We start from the raw sequence: 20,125 nt of genomic DNA, 5'->3' as shown, positions 1-20,125 counted from the left end.
AGCCCTTTTTTAGGACTAAAAAAGCCCCCTTCGGCTTATACTCGAATGAGGGTCCTGGTTGGCTTATATTTGGGTTAGCTTATACTCGAGAATATATGGTACATTTATTATTTTTCTTTATTATTATTGGTATTATTACATTTATTATTGTACTCTATTATTGTTGCTACTATTACATTTATTTTACTCTATTTTTATTATTATTGATACATTATTTCACTCTGATCTTATTATTATTACATTTATTATTCTACTCTATTTATTATTACATGTATTATTTTCCTGTAGTTATTATTACATGTATTATTTTACTCTATTGTTATTAAAAGGATACATAAGCACATTTACATTGAAGAAGATGACAATAATGATTTAATCAGAGTTAGACAGTCTTATCTTAAATTAGAGCTTGATGTAAATATTCAAAAACATTTAACCTACTGATGCCTCAATTAATGTAATTTTTTGGCATCTATTTTTATTTCTGAAATTTCCCACCCTCGGCTTATACTGGAGTCAATGATTTCCCAGTTTTTTCATGGTAAAATTAGATGCCTCGGCTTATATTCGGGTCAGCTTAAATTTGAGCATATACGGTATGTATGTGTGTGTGTGTGTGTGTGTAGATATATAAATACAAGCTGGTAAGGAATATGAAACTGTAGCTGAAAGTATGTTGTATGTTTCCTTTGGAAAAGATTAGAAGGAAGGAAGCAGTACAGTTTCAATGACTGGACCCAGAAATTGCCTAAAGCACGTTTCAGGGCACATTGCTTTGAAATTTGATTGTCTAACTGTATCTCTCCATTCACCCAGAGAAGAAGAACACCTAAATGAATAAAATGCATTTTATTTTCCACTTGGAGTCTTTATTATGTCAACGACCTGCTTTCCCCATTTCATTAAGGGCCAGTTTATGGCCAAAGGTAAATCGGTGAAAGGTGAATATGTCAAAGTGTGATGAGAGGTTGAAAATGGATGGACAGAAGGCAGAACCCAACGAACAGGGAATCATAAGATCTCACGAGAGATCTCAAATGTAATCCCATCTCAAATTTGATCCCATCATCCCCACCATATTGCATTTCCACACAAAACAATATGACCTAGCCCTTTTGAAACTCTCCTGGTATTTACTTGAGAAGCGTCTCACTTTCTAGGGCGATCCTACAGCTTGTGGTTCAATGTTTTTTAGGCTGGTTTGGGCCAATGTATTTCAACGGAGCATAACTGGGCTTGTCGATCACTTCCATGCCCATCAGCGGCTGTAGAGCCTTTGGCACTCGAACACTTCCGTCCTGGATTGGGGAGGAGAAAAAAGCAGCGCAGGGTCAGGATATTATGAAGGACCGGTATCTATTTATCTGTGTATATAATAAAAGTCAAAATATCTATCTATCTACATTTGTATGTATTTTTTAAGATAGCTCCCTGATACAGAGAGCCCTGTGAACTGACAATGGATCAGTTGCCACACAAACCCAGTATGACCAACTTTAATGAATGGTGGAGTTTGGGGAACACTGACAGAGGATGATGGAAGATGTAGTTCACCCACATCCAGAGAGCTGTGGGAACCCCACTAACAATGGATCTGGACCACAGTTGGCACACAAACCCATCATGGCCAACTTTAACAAATGGCAGGGTTTCAGGGACACTGACAGGGAACGTTGGGAGTTGTAGTTCACTTGCATCAAGAGAGCCCTGTGAACTCCACTGACAATGGATCAGGACCACACTCAGCACACAAACCCATCATGGCCAACTTTAATTAATGGCAGGGTTTCGGGGACACTGACGGAGGACGATGGGAGTTGTAGCTCACCCACATTGAGAGAACATTGTGAATCCCACTGATGATGGATCAGGACCAGACTAGGCACACCGATCCATCATGACCAACTTTAAATACTGGCAAAAATTTAGGGGGGGTTAACTGAGGATAGTGGGAGCTGCAATCCACCCATGTTCAAAGGCCCATGTGTATCTTACATCCAGACAACCATATTGCATTTTATAATGGGTTAATGAAGCTGTTTTGCCCTTCCTTTTGCAAGCAGGAATAGTGGAGTAGAATGTTACTTACATACAGCAAGTCAGGGTTTCTGCTGTTCACTGACTTGTCATGTTGTGGTAATATACCTTCTGTGTAAGGAGATTTATGTAGGATTGTTAAAGATTGGGGCCGGGCTGTGGCACAGGCTGTTGAGCAGCTGCAATAAATAACTCTGACCATGAGGTCATGAGTTCGAGGCCAGCCCGTGGCGGGGTGAGCACCCGTCAATTAAAAATAAAAAAAAATAGCCCCTGCTCGTTGCTGACCTAGCAACCCGAAAGATAGTTGCATCTATCAAGTAGGAAATAAGGTACCACTTATAAAAGTGGGGAGGCAAGTTTAACTAATTTACGACTTGGAATGAGGAAGTGTTGTCAGAGTGGATGATGAAGCAGCTGCTCCCCCCTGTGGCCAGAATCAAACATCCACTCAGAAGGAGGTTAAATTGCCTCTGCGTCTGTCTGTCTGTCTGTCCATGTCTTGGTTCGATGTGTTTATGGGCATTGAATGTTTGCCCTATGTGTGTATAATGTGATCCGCCCTGAGTCCCCTTCGGGGTGAGAAGGGCAGAATATAAATACTGTAAATAAATAAATAAATAAAAGAGTAACAAAATACCTGAAAGCAAATGGACTTTCAGGAGAAGGTTAAATTGCCTCTGCGTCTGTCTCTGTCTCGATTCTATGTGTTTATGGGATTGAATGTTTGCCCTATATGTCTATAATGTGATCCGCCCTTAGTCCCCTTCGGGGTGAGAAGGGCGGAATATAAATATTGTAAATAAATAAAAAAATAAAAGAGTAACAAAATACCTGAAAGCAAATGGACATCCCCTCAGGAGAAGGTTAAATTGCCTCTGTGTCTGTCTGTCTCGGTCTCTGTTTGATGTGTATATGGGCATTGAATGTTTGCCCTATGTGTGTATAATGTGATCTGCCCTGAGTCCCCTTCGGGGTGAGAAGGGTGGAATATAAATACTGTAAATAAATAAATAAATAAGCACCAAACCAAACAATAATTATTAGTAATAAATAGCATTACAAGATATCTAACTCGGGCATCGCTAGTGCAATAAGCAACAAAATCAACAAAAATTAGTTTGAATTCAGCAATATTATGTTAACCACAGAAAACTCCCCCCCCCCCTTCAAAACAAAATACTGAAACAAACCTTGCACTGGTTGGACTCTATGATGGCAATGAGCATCCTGGGAATGGCACAGGCTGTGCCATTGACCTGCCGAGGAATAAAACATGATGGGAGAAGTCAGAGGTTGCCAATACACTCATGTACCCCTACCTAACCTCCACCTCCTTACCCCTATTTCTGGCTGAGCTTACCGTGTGCGCATAACACAACCGTCCTTCCTGATTGTAGTACATGATGTTCAACCGACGGCTCTGGTAGTCTGTGCAGTTGGAAGCGCTGGAGATCTGGCAAGGTTTGGGGTAGGGAAAAAAATAAACATACAATTTCTGAATCCTGACCAAACCCACAAGCATTGCTCTACCCAGGGTCTTCTGATTCTGTCTTTTGGCTTAGACTGGGAGCTCCTTTGTCTTCTTTTTGAACTTCTGACGGAGAGCAGAAGGGCCAGGCACAGCTCTATCATGCCTTAGTTGAAAGACCATGATGACATGATGGCAACAGTCTTGGACAGCAACGGCTCCCAAAGTGACCCATTTAAGGTGGAATCAGGTGTCAAGCAGGGATGTGTTATTGCCCTACCTTATTTTCCATCTTCATCGCTATGATATTTCACCTTGTTGATGGGAAGCTTCCCACCGGAGTGGAAATCATCTATCGGACAGATGGCAAGCTATTTAACCTCAGCAGACTGAAAGCCAAAACCAAGGACACCACAACATCTATTATAGAACTCCAATATGCCGATGACAACGTAGTCTGTGCGCATTCAGAAGAAGACCTACAAGCCACTCTAAACACCTTCGCAGAAGCATACGAGAAGCTCGGCCTCTCACCGAACATCGAGAAAACCAAAGTGTTCTTCCAACAGGCACCAGCTAATCCCTCTGCAAAGCCAGGAATACAGCTTAATGGTGTCACATTAGAAAATGTTGACCATTTCCGCTACCTTGGCAGCCACCTCTCCACAAAAGTCAACATTGACACTGAAATACAACACCGCCTGAGCTCTGCGAGTGCAGCATTTTTCCGTATGAAGCAGAGAGTGTTTGATGACCGGGACATCCGTAGAGATACCAAGGTGCTTGTTTACAAAGCCATTGTCCTCCCAACCCTGCTCTACGCCTGCGAAACGTGGATGGTCTACAGACATCACACCCAACTCCTGGAGTGTTTCCATCAGCGTTGCCTCAGGAAAATCCTGCAAATCTCTTGGGAAGACAGGCGGACAAATGTCAGTGTGCTGGAAGAAGCAAAGACCACTGGCATTGAAGCAATGCTCCTACGCCATCAACTCCGCTGGACTGGCCACGTTGTCCGAATGCCCGATCACCGTCTCCCAAAGCAGCTACTCTACTCTGAACTCAAGAATGGGAAACAGAATGTTGGTGGGCAGGAAAAGAGATTTAAAGATGGGCTCAAAGCCAACCTTAAAAACTGTGGCATAGACACTGAGAACTGGGAAGCCCTGGCCCTTGAACGCTCTAACTGGAGGTCAGCTGTGACCAGCAGTGCTGCGGAGTTCAAAGAGGCACGAACGGAGGGCTTAAGGGAGAAACGTGCCAAGAGGAAGGAGCGTCAAGCTAACCCCGACCGGGACCGCCTTCCACCTGGAAACTGATGTCCTCACTGCGGGAGAACATGCGGATCAAGAATAGGTCTCTTCAGCCACCTAAGAACCCACCCCCAAGACACCAAGGATGGAAGACAATCGTCCTCGAGCTACAAGGGATTGCCTAAGTAAGTAAGTAAGTAAGTAAGTAAGACTGTGAGTCCAAGGGCAAGGGACTATGAACTACAAGCTTCTTTGCTAAGGAGAGAGGTATAAAGGAAGGAAGGACCTTCCATAAGGAAATGCATATTCTTCTCTCACCTCTCCATACTTTCCCCGTCCAGGCATCCAGGCCTCAATGTCGAATTTCCTATAGGCAGGAAGGCCCAGTTCCTGGGTGGGCATATCAAGAACCCTGGCAATAAAGAGAACACAAATCAGACATGGATGGGGTGGCCATGTTGGCTGCGGGATTCTGAGAGTCATAGTCCAAACCTCAGTCTTCCAAGCTCTGACAAACAATGCTGTAGACAGAGGTATATATGCTCAGGAAGAAGCAGCCTCTCAGCCCTGGAAAACCACAGAGCCACTTGTTTTTTTTATCTTTTGGGCATCATGTAAAGGGTTTTTTGAGAGCCTGAGTAGTATAATGGTTTGTATTTTATGTATTTAATAGTGTTTTCTCTCTTTGTTTCTCTCTGCGGGTAATACGTTTATTATTACTATTTATACAATATAAAATACAATAATATATAGCAATATAATATATTGTATATACATATATTGATAATATTATAATGTAATACAATATAATACTAATAATTATACAATATAATAATATTAATTATATATTATATATGACATGTAATATTACTAATAATATTGCAGTATAGGGGTATAGTACAATATGGTAACATATAATGCTAATATTGGGGCCCCTGGTGGCGAAGTGTGTTAAAGCGCTGAGCTGCTAAACTTGCGGATCGAAAGGTCCCAGGTTCAAATCCTGGGAGCGGAATGAGCGCGCACTGTTAGCCCCAGCTCCTGCCAACCTAGCAGTTCGAAAACATGCAAATGTGAGTAGATCAATAGGTACTGCTCCGGCGGGAAGGTAACAGCACTCCATGCAGTCATGCCGGCCACATGACCTTGGAGGTGTCTATGGAGAACGCCGGCTCTTCGGCTTAGAAATGGAGATGATGAGCACCAACCCCCAGAGTCAGACATGACTGGACTTAACATCAGGGGAAACCTTTACCTTTACTTAATGCTAATATTGTGCTATGCTAATAATATAATATATTGTATATACATAAAATTTGTAAGCCGCACTGAGTCTCCTTCGGGGTGAGAAGGGTGGGATATAAATGTAGTAAATAAATAAATAAATATTACTATTATTATTATTATTACTATTACACTATGTAAGAAAATTTGAAAACTTTTCTGTTCCTGGTTTGAAAGTGTTATTCCTGATTAACTGTGCAGTACTTGCTTCAAAGTAGTTGTTATACTGCAGAAACTTAGTTTTTATGGCTGCCACAAACTATGTTGAATTGGTTGAGACTCAATGCGATATTCATAGCAAAACTAGAGCAAAATGTGCTGCAGGATGTCCTGCAAAAACAAAGTTTTTGCAGTTTAATAAACTTTTCCATGTTTTTATGAGAAAACCAATTAGGAAATGACATTTATAACCCAGGAACAAAATATATGTCAGTATTATTATTATTTATTGTTGTTATTATTTGAACATTGGACCAGGACTCTGGGAGACCCATGTTCAAATTCCTGCCCAGTCAATGGAAACCATTCAGTGTCCTTGGGCAAGTGGAACTCTCTCAATTTAAGAGGCAGGCAATGGCAAACCTCCTTTGAACAAATCATGCCAAGGGTCACTATAAGTTGGAAAAAAAACATTGAAAAGTGGTCAGCATGGATCCCATAGGTAACACTGGAAAACAGTACAACTCACTTGAAGTGTAGCCCCAATTCAGAGAAGATCTCTTTCTGCAGTGTCAGAAATTCCTCCAGCAAGGCTGCACTCTCCAACCCCGTCTCGTTGGCAGTAACCCCAAACATTTCCACCTGGACGGCAAGAGAAAAAGGGGTCTATTAGCCACACTGATAGGGAAACATGTACCTGTGGAGCGAGAGCCTGAACCCCTCTTCAATGCACAAGATCACAGGTCCACTTTCCTCGCAGCCTGGCAAAAGAAAAAGAAGCATCCAACTCCGGACAACCAAAATGCTATAACAAAGAAAGCTGGTTTCTGAACTTCATAGAGCCTGCAATTCCATATTTTGTACCCACTGCTCTTGGGGTGTAGGGATCCACCTGTTCATTAAGTCAGTGGTTCTCAACCTGTGGGTCCCCAGATGTTTTGGCCTTCAACTTCCAGAAATCCTAACAGCTGGTAAACTGGCTGGGATTTATGAGAGTTGTAGACCAAAACACCTGGGAACCCACAGGTTGAGAACCACTGCATTAAGTGAACTATAGAAAAACCATTAAGGAGAGTGATAATTGAGATTGCACCAAACATGGCTGCTGCTGCTTATGCTACGGAGAGAAGGAGGGAGGGAAAGAGGGAAGAAATGAAGGAGGGAAAGGAGGAAGGAAAAAAGAAGAGAAAGAGGGAGGGAAAGAAGGAAAGGGGGAGGAAGGGAGGGAGGGAGGGAGGGAAGGGAGGAAGGAAAAATTACAGAAACCACACATGGCCACAGCAACACATGGCCGGGTACAGCTAGTATTGTTATTATTATTAATAAACATCTAAGAAATCTCACAAAATTTCACATCTGATGTACATGGATGACCTGAAGCTGTATGGGAAAACGGAAACTGAAATCCAGTCTCTGACCAACACTGTCCGAATTTTTAGCACTGATATCAGCATGGAGTTTGGTTTGGACAAATGTTCGACAGGAAAAACTCAGCCGCTATCAGGACCTCAAGATTGAACCTAAAAGACCTAAAACCGCAGGGAGCTGGACAGGGGGAGTGTGACCCTGCTGGTTCTCCTGGATATCTCAGCGGCTTTCGATACCATCGACCATGGTATCCTTCTGGGGAGGCTCTCCGGGATGGGGCTCGGTGGCACGGTTCTGCTGTGGCTCCAGTCCTTCCTGGAGGGTCGTTCCCAGATGGTGAAGCTGGGGGACACCTGCTCAGACCCCTGGCCATTGACCTGTGGGGTTCCGCAGGGGTCTATTTTATCCCCCATGCTATTTAACATCTACATGAAACCGCTGGGAGAGGTCATCCGGAGTTTTGGAGGGCGTTGCCATCTCTACGCAGATGACACGCAAATCCACTATTCCTTTCCACCTGACTCCAAGGAAGCCCCTCGGGTGCTGAACCAGTGCCTGGCTGCTGTGGCGGACTGGATGAGGAGGAACAAGCTGAGGATCAATCCTGACAAGACAGAGGCCCTCCTGGTCAGTCGTGCGTCGGATCGGGGTATTGGGTGGCAACCTGTGCTGGACGGGGTTGCACTCCCCCTGAAATCACAGGTCCGCAGTTTGGGGGTCCTCCTGGATTCAGCGTTGACGCTTGAGGCTCAGGTGTCGGCGGTGGCCGGGAGGGCTTTCGCACAACTCAAACTTGTGCGCCAACTGCGACCATACCTCGTGAAGTCTGATTTGACCACGGTGGTCCATGCCCTAGTTACCTCCAGACTGGACTACTGTAATGCACTCTACGTGGGGCTTCCCTTGAAGACGGCCCGGAAATTACAACTGGTCCAACGCTCGGCAGCCAGATTAATAACGGGGGCAAATTACAGGGAGAGATCCACTCCCTTGTTTAAGGAGCTCCACTGGCTGCCGTTCATCTTCCGGTCCCAATTCAAGGTGCAGACCATCATCTATAAAGCCCTGAACGGTTTGGGACCCACCTACCTCCGTGATCGTATCTCCTTCCATAAACCTGCCCGTTCCTTGCGATCATCCGGAGAGGCCCTGTTATCACCATTGCCTATATCCCAGGCTCGCCTTGTAAGTACAAGGGAGAGGGCCTTCTCTGCTGTGGCCCCCCGATTGTGGAACTCACTTCCCACTGAAATAAGGCAAGCTCCCACTCTGTTAGCTTTTAGGAGAGAATTAAAAACATGGCTCTTCCATTGTGCTTTCGGTGAGTAATGTCTGTCATATATCTCCGTATTACTCCCCTCCGAACATCTATCCTCTAGATTACCCCTTCCAAATGTCCCTGCCCATAGTGGAGTACGTCTCTGTCCCTCTCACTCCGGGTTTTATCTTTGTGTTCAAGCGGCCTGCCCTTGATTTATTGTTTTTTTGTTTTTTTTGATTTCTTGATGTTCTGTTTATTATTATTTATTGTATTTTAAATGGTGTTATGATATGTTGTTCTTATATTTTATTATGTTGTATTGCTCTGGGCATGGCCCCATGTTAGCCGCCCCGAGTCCCCATTGGGGAGATGGTGGCGGGGTATAAATAAAGTTTTATTATTATTATTATTATTAAAAGACTCTGGCAGAAAACAGTGCAGGTGGTCCCGGTGGTGATCGGCACATTGGGTGCCGTGCCAAAAGATCTCAGCCGGCATTTGGAAACAATAGACATTGACAAAATCACGATCTGCCAACTGCAAAAGGCCACCCTACTGGGATCTGCACTCATCATCCGAAAATACATCACACAGTCCTAGACACTTGGGAAATGTTCGACTTGTGATTTTGTGATATGAAATCCAGCATATCTATCTTGTTTGCTGTGTCATAATATATTATTTGTTACCAGCCTCTTTTCATGGCTCAAGGCAGGGTATAACACAGTCAAAACATATCAACACGAATTGCATACAACAAAATAAATACATACAAAATAAATACAACAAAATTTCTTTGGCCTATGCTTTCACCCATAGGATCTAAATGTCCTTTTCTTCCTCTCCATCTTAAAATACATGCATTTCCCCTTCCCACACCCACTATTGTTCCCATTTCACTCCACTTCACTTCACTTTATTTCTTAATTAGTCGCTCTCCACCAGAGTGCTCCGAGCGACTTACAATTTAAAATATCATTCCACAATATAAAAACATTCAACATAAAAACATTCAACAGTGACTATTTGGCAAATTAGATCTGATTTACTTAAATGCACAACCAAACAGCCAAGTCTTGAGCATTTCGCAGCGCTTTACCTTTGCGAACTGATGAACTCTGTACAGACCCCATGGATCCTTGCCTGTGTCCGTTTCAGCTCTGTAACATGTGCTTGAACACACTGTTCTGTCCAAGGGAAAAGTGGATGTTCATTAGGTGACCGTCGAGAGAAGGCACAGAAAAAGAACAACAGCTAAAACTGTGCACACCATTTGAAATCTGTCTGTCTGCCCTTACATTGCCTGCTGACTTATGGAGAATCTATGAATCCTAAAGGATTTTCTTAGACAAGAAGTAGCTTTGTCAGTTCCTTCCTCTGAAATATAGCCTACAGGACCTGGTATTCGTTGGCCATTTCCCATCGAAAGACTAGCCAGGAGTGATCCTTTACTTTTTCAAAAAAAGAGTATTTTTCCTCCCTAAAAAACATCAATTAATTCAGTCTAAAGACTTTAAGAACTATCTCCCTTCCCTTTGCCTTTTCATGTCTCATTTAGATTGGAAGCCTGTCATGATTTGACAGTTATTCTATCCCCTAGTATTTGGGCTAGAGAGCAAGGCACTCTTTCTCTAATCTAAATAAATAAAGAAGAATGAACAAATCTATCCCAATGCGGAGGGGTCCTTAGTCACTACAGCGTGGATTACTTCTTGTCACTATGGTTCTTCCTTCAAAGGCAATTCTTACCTGACCGGCATGTCTTTGAGATCCACCGCATGATCCATGAAGTACCCTGGTGGGAACAAAAATGGAGAAAGGCATTTGGCTAAGAAATAAGGGTTTATCTTTGACTGAAACCTCTCTGTTTCCACAAGGACACCCAAACCACCCTCACCCTGCTACCTTTCCAACATGCTGGACTACAACTTCTATCATGTCTTTTTGCATAGAGCAGGCATGGGCAAACTTCAGCCCTCCAGATGTTTTGGACTTAGAATCCTAGAGTTGGAAGAAATCTCATGGGCCATCCAGTCTAACCCCATTCTGCCAAGAAGCAGGAAAATTGCATTCAAAGCACCCCCGACAGATGGCCATCCAGCCTCTGCTTAAAAGCCTCCAAAGAAGGAGCCTCCACCACACTCTGGGACAGAGAGTTCCACTGCTGAAAAGCTCTCATACACAATTAGGAAAGATCTTCCTTATGTTATCGAAGGCTTTCATGGCCGGGATCACAGGGTTGTTGTATGTTTTCCGGGCTGTATGGCCATGTTCTAGAAGTATTCTCTCCTGACATTTCACCCACATCTATGGCAGGCATCCTCAGAGGTTGTGAAGTATATATCCTGATCTTCCTTATGTTCCTTTCCTATAGTTTGAAGCCATTGTTCCGCATCCTAGTCTCCAGGGCAGCAGAAAATAAGCTTACTCCCTCCTCCCTATGACTTCGCATCTTGATCCATGGCCCCCATCATGTCTCCTCTCAGCCTTCTCTTCTGCAGGCTAAACATGCCCAGCTCTTTAAGCCGCTCCTCATAGGGTTTGTTCTCCAGACCCGTGATCATTTGAGTTGCCCTCCTCTGGACAGATTCCAGCTTAGAGTCAACATCTCCCTTCAAATGCAATGGCCAGAATTGGACACAGTATTCCAGGTGTGGTCTGACTAGGACAGAACAGAATAGAAGGGTAACATGACTTCCCTGGATCTAGACACTAGACTCCTATTGATGGAGGCCAAATTCCCATTGGCTTTTTTAGCCGCCACATGACATTGTTGGCTCATGTTCCCCTTCCTTCCCACAAGAACTCCAAGATCTTTTCCACACGTCCTGCTGTCATTAATTAATCAGCCCCAGAGGGTTTTTAATAATCTATCCCGTTTTTATTACGATTTTACCATTTATGTGTTTTAAATGCAATTTTTTATCCTTTTTTATCAATTTTTTATTTTTGTTTTAATTGATATATTGTATTACTGTTTTATCTTTTTATAGTGTGATTTGTATTATGTTGCCTATGTTTTGTTCTATGTTGTTTGGGCCTCTGCCCCATGTAAGTCGCCCCGAGTCCCCGCGGGGAGATGGTGGCGGGGTATAAATAATAAAGTTTTATTTATTATTTATTATTAAGCCAGGCATCGTCCCCCATTTCACTATTTTTTGCCTAAGTGGAGTATCTTGCATTTGTCCCCGTTGAACTTCATTTTGTTAGCTTTGACCAATCATCTCTCTAATCTGTGAAGATCATTTTGAATTCTGCTCCTGTCTTCTGGAATATTAGCTCTCTCTCCCAATTTGGTCCTGTCTGCAAACTTGATGATCCTCCTTCAGCCCTTCATCTAAGTCCTTAATTAAGATGTTGAACAGAACCGGGCCCAGGATGGAACCCTACTGGTGGCCCTCCACTTTTCACTTTTTTCCAGATTGAAGAGGAAGCATTGGGGAGAATCACTCTTTGGGTTCATTCACATAATAATAATAATAATAATAATAATAATAATAATAATAATAATAATAACAACAACAACAACAACAACAACAACAACAACAACTTTATTCTTATACCCCGCCCCATCTCCCCAAAGGGACTCGGGGCGGCTTACATGGAGCCAAGCCCAGCACAACAATATAACAACAGCAAGACAATAAAGCAAATATCTCAACAATAAAACATCAGCATCAATAAAACAATCATAAAAGATCAACATACAAAATAAAATGTTAAAAACAGGAGATGAATGCACGGATCTGGGCCAAAGTGCAGAATATTTCAGAGTCGGGGAGAGGTAGTTTCACAGCTAGTCGATAAAGTGCTCATATAATACTAAGAGGCATAACCGGTGGGTCTATTGTTAAGTAGGCAGATAAACCAATTACAGATCCACCTATCCGTAGTTCTTCCTTGCCCACATTGGACTAGTTTGTTTGCTAGAAGGTCATGGGAGACCTTGTCGATGGAAGGCATTCCTGAAATCCAGATATGCTACATTCAGGGCATTCCCTGCACCTACCCAGCTTGTAACGCTATCAAAAAATGAGATCAGATTAGGCTGGTGTGATTTTTTTTTTATTTATAAATCCATGTTGAGTATTAGCGATGACTGCATTCGTTTCTAAGTGTTTGCACGGCTGTTAGGAATTGTGGAAGTCCAAAACACTTGGAAGGCCGAAGTTTGCCCATGCTTGCCCTAGAGGTTCTCTTCCATGCACAAGCTAGGACTTTCCCCTTGGGTAGGGCTGTACCTGCAATGCCAACCTCAGATGTGCCTGCCAGGCTCAGGTCTTCAAAGCGGGATGGGTCTATGTTGTACAGCTGAGAGGGGCTGGCATCGGGAAGCATGCCACAGCCTTCCTGGAAAGAAGAGAAAGGACTTCATCCCACAGTAAAAACAACATTTTTACACATTTAAGAAACAGCAACCCATGATGTCCTTCACACAATGCAAGCTTCAACCATGGGGTTGAGGTATTTTGATGTTTCTAAAGTGTTGATTTCCCCAACAATTTCTAAGCTGGATGGCAATCGATTTATTTTTAAGTTCTCCGTGTAGAGACTGGCAAAATTGCCAATTTCTCAGTGTGATGTTAATAATAATAATAATAATAATAATAATAATAATAATAATAATAATAATAATAATAACTTTATTTATATACCGCCTTATCTCCCGGATGGGACTCAGGGCGGTTTACAGTCATAAAAGCAACACAAACATTACATAACAACATAATAACACATTATTAAACAAAGTAAAATAATACAATACAGTAGAGTCTCACTTATCCAACACTCGCTTATCCAACGTTCTGGATTATCCAACGCATTTTTGTAGTCAATGTTTTCAATATATCATGATATTTTGGTGCTAAATTCGTAAATACAGTAATTACTTCGTAGCATTACTGCATATTGAACTACTTTTTCTGCCAGATTTGTTGTATAACATGATGTTTTGGTGCTTAATTTGTAAAATCATAACTTAATTTGATGTTTAATAGGCTTTTCCTTAATATCTCCTTATTATGCAACATATTTGCTTATCCAACGTTCTGCCGGCCCGTTTATGTTGGATAAGTGAGACTCTACTGTATAACAATAAATAACACTTACATAACCAGATCAATCCCTGTTGCCCACTTGTAAATAAAACAATGATGCCATGTGCGGGAGGAGCTGAAGTTCTTGGAAAGGCATGACCTTTTAGAGATCATAACCTTTTGGAAAACCAGGAATCTACATAGCCTTTTGGAAGCATGACCCTTTTGGAATTTAATTGGCATTCACACTATCTGGAATAATCATAACCTTTTTGTAAAGTATGACCTTCCTAAAAACTCATTTGAGTCAATCTTCTTCTTAGTGGTAAATATCCACTAGTATTCATGCAAGCCAATTTAGGCTTCTCGGTTGTTAGACTGATATCCCTGCTTATCTCTCTGAACTGTTAGGAATAAAGATATGCCAATGCATAAAATATATAGAAGATCTTCAGAGATCTTCAGTTGCCCAAAAAGCATAGACTCTCCCATAAAATAGATTGCTTTTAAATCATGATCTCAAGAGACCAAAAATAGGTCTTTCATTAAAAATAACAGTTGGTTTACTTACAAACTTCATGTATTCAACATGCAGGTACATTGCTTATTGGCTGAGAGTTTAAACAGTAAGTTCTCTAACACATTCTGCTTCAGTCTCTTTTTTGTTGCATACAGACTAACACTCTCTTCAGTCTAATACATTACTGAACATTGACTCAATACAGACTGACTACACACTGCAACATTCTGACACTGACTTTACTTCTAAACTGTACTGCTTCTGATGCAAACTGGCTTCTAAAATGGAGTCTCAGTCTAAAAAGTCCCAGATCTGGTCACATGGTGTGTAGTCCCTCCCACAACCTGAAACAACATAGAGTTAAGGGAAACTGCACATCAAAATATACATATAATATAGTAAGCAATCTGAATTATATACAAAACAAATAACTAGTATATTTGTAGAAGGTTGCTATTTCCAACAGAAGTACCCATTTCCTCAATGATCCCAACACAGAGGCTTGGGGGAAATCTGGGTTAATTTAAAACCACTTCCTACAATCCATTTTTTAAAAGATAAATAATCGAAATCCTGGAGGGACAATGGAGGAAACAAATCTCTACCGTGTGATAAATCCTAAAGAAAGCAGAGAAAAGGAGAAGGTGTCATGGGAGTAGGAAAATCGTCAATTTAATTTCCAAATGGGTCGTTACTAAGTTTAAGAGAAAGCCAATGATCCCAAATGCTTTACTTATCCCATGGGATGAAATCCAAAGACATGTCTTTCATAAGGATTTTATAATAGGAAAATGAGTTTCTGGCTAAAATATGTTGGTAGTTTTGATTCTGTCCTTTCTTCCCTGTCTTTTAAATACAACCCACATGAACTTTTTTCAAATATTATATGGCTCTTGGACTTTAAAAGTTCAGTTCCAGGACACAAACTCACACAGAGACCACAATTTCTACCTTAAAATACCTTCTCCATCTGTAGTCCCACCAAAAGTTCAATTCTTCATTTGGAGGTAAATTCCCATCTTCTTTTTCCAATATTTTTTCTAGAAATTTTCTTCAAATACTTTCAAAATCATTTTTTTCCATAATCCCTTCTTTACTTTTAGATTTGATGTTAGCTTGTCATTCAGTGCCATTCGCCAAACTTCTTTATACCATTCATTAATTTGTATTTTCATTTCTCCTTTCCAATATTTGGCAATTACTAATCTAGCTGCTGTTAATAGCATGTCTATTAAAATTTTTTCCCTCTTATCTTTCTCATCCTCTTTTTTAATTTAATTAAAACCCTACTGGCACTGATATTCTAGCTCTAGCAGCCTCTCCTTCTTGTTTCTGTTCAGATCATGTACAATCCTTTCTTCTGAGGGCAAATGGGATCTCACTAGGCTTGTGCATTTCGGCTGAACCTCTGGCCGTTTCTGCTGGCTGGATTCCAGTAGACCCCTGTATCCATTTTCGCGCACCTCCCAAAAACGGGAAGATAGCCGGATAGCCATTTTTGGTCTGCAGCCAAAAAATACGGCTATATCTGGCCCAATGGCAGCAATGGGGAACTTAGGAGACTCCCCTTTCTGTTGCTGGGACCCTTTCCTTTTTTTCCCTTCAAAGGAACCTGTGTTTTAGCAATGGAGTCAACGAGGCACAGACCTTTTTTTCCCTTCAAGGGAGTCTGGGTTTCAGCAACGGGGTTAAGGAAGCAGACACAGCTTGCGGAAGACACCTAATAGGGGGAAAGGAGCCATGATAGGCTGCCACGTGGTCCCATTACGGATGGGAAACCATGACAGCTGGGCCCTTGCTGTTATGGCCATCCGACCAAGCTGAAGAAACCAGATTGGCCAAAGGAAAATGGCTAAAACAGATCCGTGCACAAGCCTAGTTCTCACTAGGCCCCAAATAAGAGGATAACACTATGTAACAAAATATGAAAAAAAACTGTTTCTGGTTTGAAAATGTTATTTCCTGTTTAATTGTGTGGTACTTATTTTCTGTCTATCTGGTATACTTATCTGTTTATTGTATGTATGTGTATATCCCTTTATCTATCTATCTATAATATCTGCTATCTATCTACAACCCCAGCTCCTGGTGGGGCGCAGTGTGTTAAAGCGCTGAGCTGCTGAACTTGCAGAGCGAAAGGTCCCAGGTTCAAATCCCGGGAGCAGAATGAGCGCCCGCTGTTAGCCCCAGCTCCTGCCAACCTAGCAGTTCGAAAACATGCCAATGTGAGAAGATCAATAGGTACCGCTCCGGCGGGAAGGTAATGGCGCTCCATGCAGCCATGCCGGCCCGTGACCTTGGAGGTGTCTACGGACAACGCCGGCTCTTCGGCTTAGAAATGGAGATGAGCACCAACCCCCAGAGTCGGACATGACTGGACTTAACGTCAGGGGAAAACCTTTACCTTTACCTTATCTACAACCTCATCTATTTACAGTATCCATCAATCAATCATCTATATATCTACAGTATCTATCTAAATATCTATTTTTCTATCTATATATGATTGTCTACATCTATATCTATCTATCTCTCTGTTATCTATTTACAGCATCTACCTTTTGGTCTATTTCTATTTACAGTATCTTATCAGTTCATCATCTATGTTGCTATTTATCAACAATATCTGCTTATCTCATGTATCTGTCTGTCACATCTATTTGTAACATCTGTCTGTCTCTTTACTGACTCACTGAATATATCGTATCTATTCTATCTATCTATCTATCTATCTATCTATCTATCTATCTATCTACTGTATCTCTCTCAAAGGTATAAAGTGTCTATCTACTCAATCTATCTACCATATCTATCCTATCTATTTATCTACCCTATCTATCTCTCTACCTACCTACCCTGTCTGTCTGTCTACCTACCTTATCTGTCTGGCCATCAATTTATCTATCTGGTCAATCTGTTAGAAGGGAGCTGAGAAATACCTGATAGCTGGTATTTGAAGCCAAGAAAGTGCGAAGACATAACTCATGTCTTCCCATTCAGGTTGCAAGATTCAGAGTTAGCAGGGATGCCCAAAAAGCATGTACACAAGTGTGCTGACATACAATGGACAGAAACTTCCCAAGAGGCACCCATGTTATGGTCTGGAAGACTTCAGATTGCAAAGAGAGAGAAAAAGTGAAAGAGTACTCACAAACACAGCTCCTTTAAGCAGGTCTGGAACAGCCATTGGGATGAAACCCTATTGGAAGAGTCTTATATCAGTACATCCTTGGAACTGAAATGAAGCAGAACCTGAGTTTATCAGACCTTTGGACCGAAATACAAAGGTGGAAAGAAGGGAAAACTCTCTTCAGAAGTGGAGAAGATTGAGAGGTGATGGGAAAAGCTATCTTTAAACACCTGAAGGGATGTCATGTACAAGGTGAAGTCAGCGTGTTTCTGCTGCTTCAGAGACTGGGATACAAACAAAGTAATTCAGCAAGAAAAGGGATTCCTGCTAAACTTTAGGATTAATTTCCTGACTGTCAAAAGTGATTTAACAGTAGGATGGACTGCCTTAAAGGGTGGTGGCCTCACTCCAACTTTGGTGGTCTTTAAACAAAAATTAGATGGATACTTTCAGTTGTGCATTCCTACACAGCAGAGGTTAGACTAGATAATTCCCGTGGTTCCCTTTAACTGTTAAGATGATGATTCTATGAACCAAGTCTATGAGCTTGCTTTGTGGCTGTTGATTGCTGGGAAATGTGGCCCCAAATGCTATACAAGGTGACCCTTGGACAGTCCTACTTTTTCATTTTAGACATGATCTTGTGCAATATTTGTGCACTCAGTATTGAGCCGCAGTGGCACAGTGGGTTAAAACCTTGTGCTGCTGAACTGCTGATCTAAAGGTTAGCAGTTCAAAGCCACAAGACAGGGTGAGCTCCCGTCGGTCAGCTCCAGCACCTGCCAACCTAGCAAACGTGAGTAGATAAATAGGTACCGCTTCAGTGGGAAAAGACAAAAGATGTGCCAAGCAATCTTGCTGGCCACAAAACCAGGAGGTTTGAGAATGGAGAAAAGCACCTCTCCAGAGCCAGAGATGAGCACCGCCTCCAGAAGCCTTTGTTTGTATTTATGTGTCTTCATTGTATATGACTAAAGCAGTAGTTCTCAACCTGGGGTCCTCAGATATTTTTGGCCTAGAACTCTCAGAAATCCTAGCCAGTTTACCAGCTGTTAGGATTTCTGGGAATTGAAGGCCAAAAACATCTGGGGGATGCAATAATAATAATAATAATAATAATAATAATAATAATAATAATAATAATAATAATAATAATAATAATAATGTTATTTTTATATCCCTCCTCCATCTCCCCGCAGGGACTCGGGACGGCTAACATGAGGCCAAGCCCAGATAATCACAATAAAACAGGATAAAATACATACAGAGAAAAACAAGCATCATCAACGAGAGAAAAAAATAAACAATAAAACAATAATGTAGTGAATTAAATAAGAACCACCATATAAGAGCGAAACAGCAATTAATAAAAGAGGACTGGGCAAAAGTGCAAGGAGTGTATAATTAAAAACCTAATGATGTAGATAATAAAGTGCTGCAGTGTTAGCTGGGAGATTCAGAGGTGGGGTAAACAAGAGATGATTACCAATTAAAGGGGCACAGAGACAATACATAGGGCACGGTGGTTATCAATATTGAGGGGGGGGGGACTGTCATTGTGGTCAATTATTGAGGGTACACTGGAAGAGCCAGGGTTTTAAATCTTTCTTAAAGGCTGTCAGGGTGGGTGCTTGCCTGATTTCCCTGGGAAGAGAATTCCAGAGCAGAGGGGCCACCACAGGGAAGACCCTCTCCCTCGTCCCCACAAGCCACGCTTGCAATGGAGGCGGGAGCGAGAGGAGGGCCTCCTCCAACAATCGGTTCGTAGGGAGAAATGCAATCACAAAGGTAGGTGGATCCCAAAACATTCAGGACTTTGTAGGTGATAACCTGCACCTTGAATGAGAACCACTGCTGTAAAAGCATTGAATGTTTTTTTACGTATGTAAAATACTGTAATCCACTCTGAATCCGCTAGGGGAGAAAGGCGGAATATAAATAAAATGTATTATTATTATTTGGGCCCCTGGTGGTGGCGCAGTGTGTTAAAGCGCTGAGCTGATGAACTTGCAGACCGAACGGTCCCAGGTTCAAATCCCGGGAGCAGAATGAGCACCCGCTGTTAGCCCCAGCTCCTGCCAACCTAACAGTTCGAAAACATGCAAATGTGAGTAGATCACTAGGTACCACTCCGGCGGGAAGGTAAGGGCGCTCCATGCAGTCATGCCGGCCACATGACCTTGGAGGTGTCTACGGATAACGCCGGCTCTTTGGCTTAGAAATGGAGATGAGCACCAATCCCCAGAGTCGGTCACGACTGGACTTAACGTCAGGGGAAAACCTTTACCTTATTATTATTATTATTATTATTATTTATTTAAACTTAAAGGAATTGCCCCTTAACACGTAAGAGATTTCCAGTAGGAAGAGCTGCTTTGTACAGTTAATGCACATCGTTCTCAGTACCTTTTTCATCAGCTTCTTGAGTGCAAACTGCACCAGGGCCTGTTGGAGAATGGCTCCTGCTCCACGGAGGTAGTACGACCGGTGACCTGAGACGTGTGACAAACGCCTGGAAAAGCAGAAGAAGCGAAGATATTAAGATGTTCCTGTGGGGTCTTCTGGGCAAACTTCAGCCCTCCAGGTGTTTTGGACTTCAACTCCCA

At 42.1% G+C, this 20,125-nt stretch overlaps 1 protein-coding gene across 1 annotated transcript in view; it reads right to left on the bottom strand.

Moving 5' to 3' along the window:
* Positions 1–834: 834 nt before the first annotated feature.
* Positions 835–20,125, bottom strand: part of sars2 (seryl-tRNA synthetase 2, mitochondrial) — a 32,561-nt gene continuing 13,270 nt past the window's right edge. Inside the window, exons 7-16 of the mRNA XM_062962439.1 lie at positions 19,926–20,031; positions 17,541–17,588; positions 13,075–13,183; positions 10,583–10,628; positions 9,933–10,020; positions 6,734–6,846; positions 5,080–5,173; positions 3,401–3,493; positions 3,231–3,296; positions 835–1,298 (exon numbers count right to left, since the gene is read on the bottom strand). Of these exons, the coding sequence (XP_062818509.1) occupies positions 1,182–1,298; positions 3,231–3,296; positions 3,401–3,493; positions 5,080–5,173; positions 6,734–6,846; positions 9,933–10,020; positions 10,583–10,628; positions 13,075–13,183; positions 17,541–17,588; positions 19,926–20,031 (880 nt within the window). The 3' untranslated portion in view covers positions 835–1,181. The remainder of the gene's footprint in view (positions 1,299–3,230; positions 3,297–3,400; positions 3,494–5,079; positions 5,174–6,733; positions 6,847–9,932; positions 10,021–10,582; positions 10,629–13,074; positions 13,184–17,540; positions 17,589–19,925; positions 20,032–20,125) is intronic.

The sequence above is a fragment of the Anolis carolinensis genome, unplaced genomic scaffold (assembly GCF_035594765.1).
Source record: "Anolis carolinensis isolate JA03-04 unplaced genomic scaffold, rAnoCar3.1.pri scaffold_10, whole genome shotgun sequence".
Lineage (NCBI taxonomy): Eukaryota > Metazoa > Chordata > Lepidosauria > Squamata > Dactyloidae > Anolis > Anolis carolinensis.
This window is presented reverse-complemented; position numbering and strand designations above follow the sequence as displayed.